The sequence below is a fragment of the Condylura cristata genome, unplaced genomic scaffold, assembly GCF_000260355.1.
Source record: "Condylura cristata isolate star-nosed mole 26May11 unplaced genomic scaffold, ConCri1.0 scaffold00021, whole genome shotgun sequence".
Classification (NCBI taxonomy): Eukaryota; Metazoa; Chordata; class Mammalia; order Eulipotyphla; family Talpidae; genus Condylura; species Condylura cristata.
The window spans coordinates 1,856,744-1,859,258 of NW_004567122.1; the positions used below are offsets into that span (position 1 = coordinate 1,856,744).

The 2,515-nt window shown below is 53.4% G+C and overlaps 1 protein-coding gene across 1 annotated transcript in view; it reads left to right on the forward strand.

Moving 5' to 3' along the window:
- The first annotated feature begins 1,546 nt into the window (after nucleotides 1-1,546).
- Nucleotides 1,547-2,515, forward strand: part of NPNT (nephronectin) — a 60,984-nt gene continuing 60,015 nt past the window's right edge. The window contains exon 1 of the mRNA XM_012727730.1: nucleotides 1,547-1,596. Coding sequence (XP_012583184.1) covers nucleotides 1,547-1,596 — 50 coding nt within the window. The remainder of the gene's footprint in view (nucleotides 1,597-2,515) is intronic.

Consider the following 2,515-nt stretch of genomic DNA (forward strand, 5'->3'; position numbering starts at 1 on the left):
GCTCCCCTTGCAATGCATCATCGATGACCTTGCCTTGTTCCTGGCTGAAGGACTAGCGGACTAGCCTCTAGAAACAAACCAGTGTAAGTAAGCCAGTGTATTGTAGGTCCACAGTAAGCCTTGGCTGGGCAAAAGGCTGTTTCTGATGCTGAAGTCCTTGCCGTTGTGCTTGGCTCTGCTTTGTTGTGCATGGGTCCCCTGCTGTGGGTAGTGAGAGATGACTCCTGTGTGAAGACAGCTGGGTGACCACTTGCTAAGGGCATCGTTGCCTGGGATGAGACTGGACAGCCCTGGAAAAGTACAGACACTGCAGAAAGAGAGCTGCTGGGGTCTGGTTCTTCTTGTTTGCATGAGTGGGGCAGCGAGCTGCCTTCCACGGGGAGCCATAACTCTGTGTAGGCATGGTCACTGGTGGTCACAAGGGCAGCATAGACCAGCTAGACCTTGGGTCTTTTTAGAGTTTGCTCACTCCATGATTCAACTCCATAATATAACATGATATAAATAGCCCCAGTCTACTCCAGGGAGAAGCTAAAGGTCATCAGGGAAAATTCAGTTCAAGCCAACACAACTGATGTCAGACTTGCTGAACTCCAGCCTCATGTGAGCCTTCGTGCTGGGCCCAGGGGATCCAGCTGCGAGTGCCCAGCTCTCCTTAGGGTTAGGTTACAGTCTGCAAGCTACAAGCAGCAGGAACAGCGCCATGCGTGAAGGGTCACTCCAGGACAGCGCGTGTTGTGGATGCACACGCAGCTGGAGCGTCTGCACAGCCCACACTCAGAAAGGCTTCCCAGGGTTGGTGTCAGTTGAGCTTGGCCCCGAAAGGTCATGGCCACAGGAAGAAGGACCCAGTGTCTTCTCCAAAGCAAAGGCGTGGATCAAAGTCACAGCGGCACACCCCGGGCAGTCCACTTTCCCTCACCCTGTGCAGCCCCATTTAGTTCTCCGTGCCTTGTCCTGCTTCCCCACTGCCTGCAGTGAGCCTGCAGGTTAGCCCCTACTCCTGTCGCTCTGGGCCAGGCCAGGGGCCAGTGAACAGAGAAGTGGTCAGGATAGCACTGGAGCCTGGAACCGGGCCTACATTACACTTACAAAAATTTGATTTTGTGCAGGAAAAATATTTCGACTCCTACATTTTTGGACTTCATTAGAAAGATCTGAAATGGATGACACCAAGCTGTCTGCCTAAAATAATGTCCCAACCTCAACTGGCATGGATATTTCCTGAGATTAAAATAGAAACATGTTTTGCTAACAGAAAACAACTTGGAAATCAAAGAGCCGTAGAAGTTGAACTCACTATTTTTTCCTCTTCTTGTAGAAAACTCTTGTTTTTAGACACCAAGAGACTGGCATCATGAGGTCACCGTGCCACAGAACCTTCCCGTAAAAGTGTGAAGTTGAAGAAACCTGAAAAAGAAAATATGGACAAAAGTATTCTATTGTTACACACTCAAAAGACAGCTCTGAGCGACCTGCACATGTGCCAGGCATTGCTGACAAGCAGAACTCTGCCAGCTACATGCAAGTATGTATGTATGCGCATATGAACACATGCGAGTGGGCAAGCACATGCAGCAGACGCAAGCAGTTGACGTAAGTGAGCAACCAAGGCGTAAGGCAAGGGCGTGTGCACCGGAAGGTGAGTGGTGTGGACAGGACAGAAGCAGCAGGCAGCAGGTGGCCACGTTACACAGGGCGGCCAGGCTTGTCGCAAAGAAGTGACATGGGAGCGGAGGACACAGGCCAGAGGAGAGCCAGGCTGCACCTGGCCGCAGGCTGCAGTGACAGTCAGGCAGCAGCGCGCAGGGCGTGCCGGAGCCTTCCAGACTGGCAGGGAGGCCACAGACGAGGGGAAGCAGGGGGACAGACAGAGTGAGGTGGGAGAGCAGGCAGATGACTGCGCCGCGGCTTATTCTGGGGGGATTTGAAAAGTGGGGCGACTCAGTTGGGCTTTGGTTTTAGTATGACTTTTGGCACAGTTGGTAATGAGGTCTTGGAAGCCCTTACACTTCACTGTACAGTCAGTTCACGCTACAGCAGAAGGGAAGCTTGGTTCCTGCGTCTCTCACCGATCTGCAACATCAGTCTGCTGTGAATAGCAGCCCCCCCTTAGGCGGCTCAGGCCTTTGGGGGCCTCCATCAGTGACCTCTGATGTGCGGGGAGTGGAGTGCTGGCCGAGGTAGCTGGGGTCTCTGCCTTTCTTCTTCCCAACTGTGCTGCGGAGCCAAACATTTTCTTTCGGTTGGTTACAAAGTGAAAAACACGCCTTTGCCAACTCTGCGGGAGAAGCAGACTCCCGGAGTTTGTCTTTGCTAATTTATCCAAGTCGTGACTGTGGTTTCCCTAGTGCAGACTCCTCTCAAGCCCAGAAACCCCTTGCCTTTGGGGTGTCTCCACCCAGTAGCCAAAGCCCCACTCGCTGCCGCCACCCCCCCTTGCCACCTGTTGGGGCGGAACCCCCGAGCTCCCTCCTCCACCGCTCACCTACCCTGCACGCAGCACCCCGCTTTC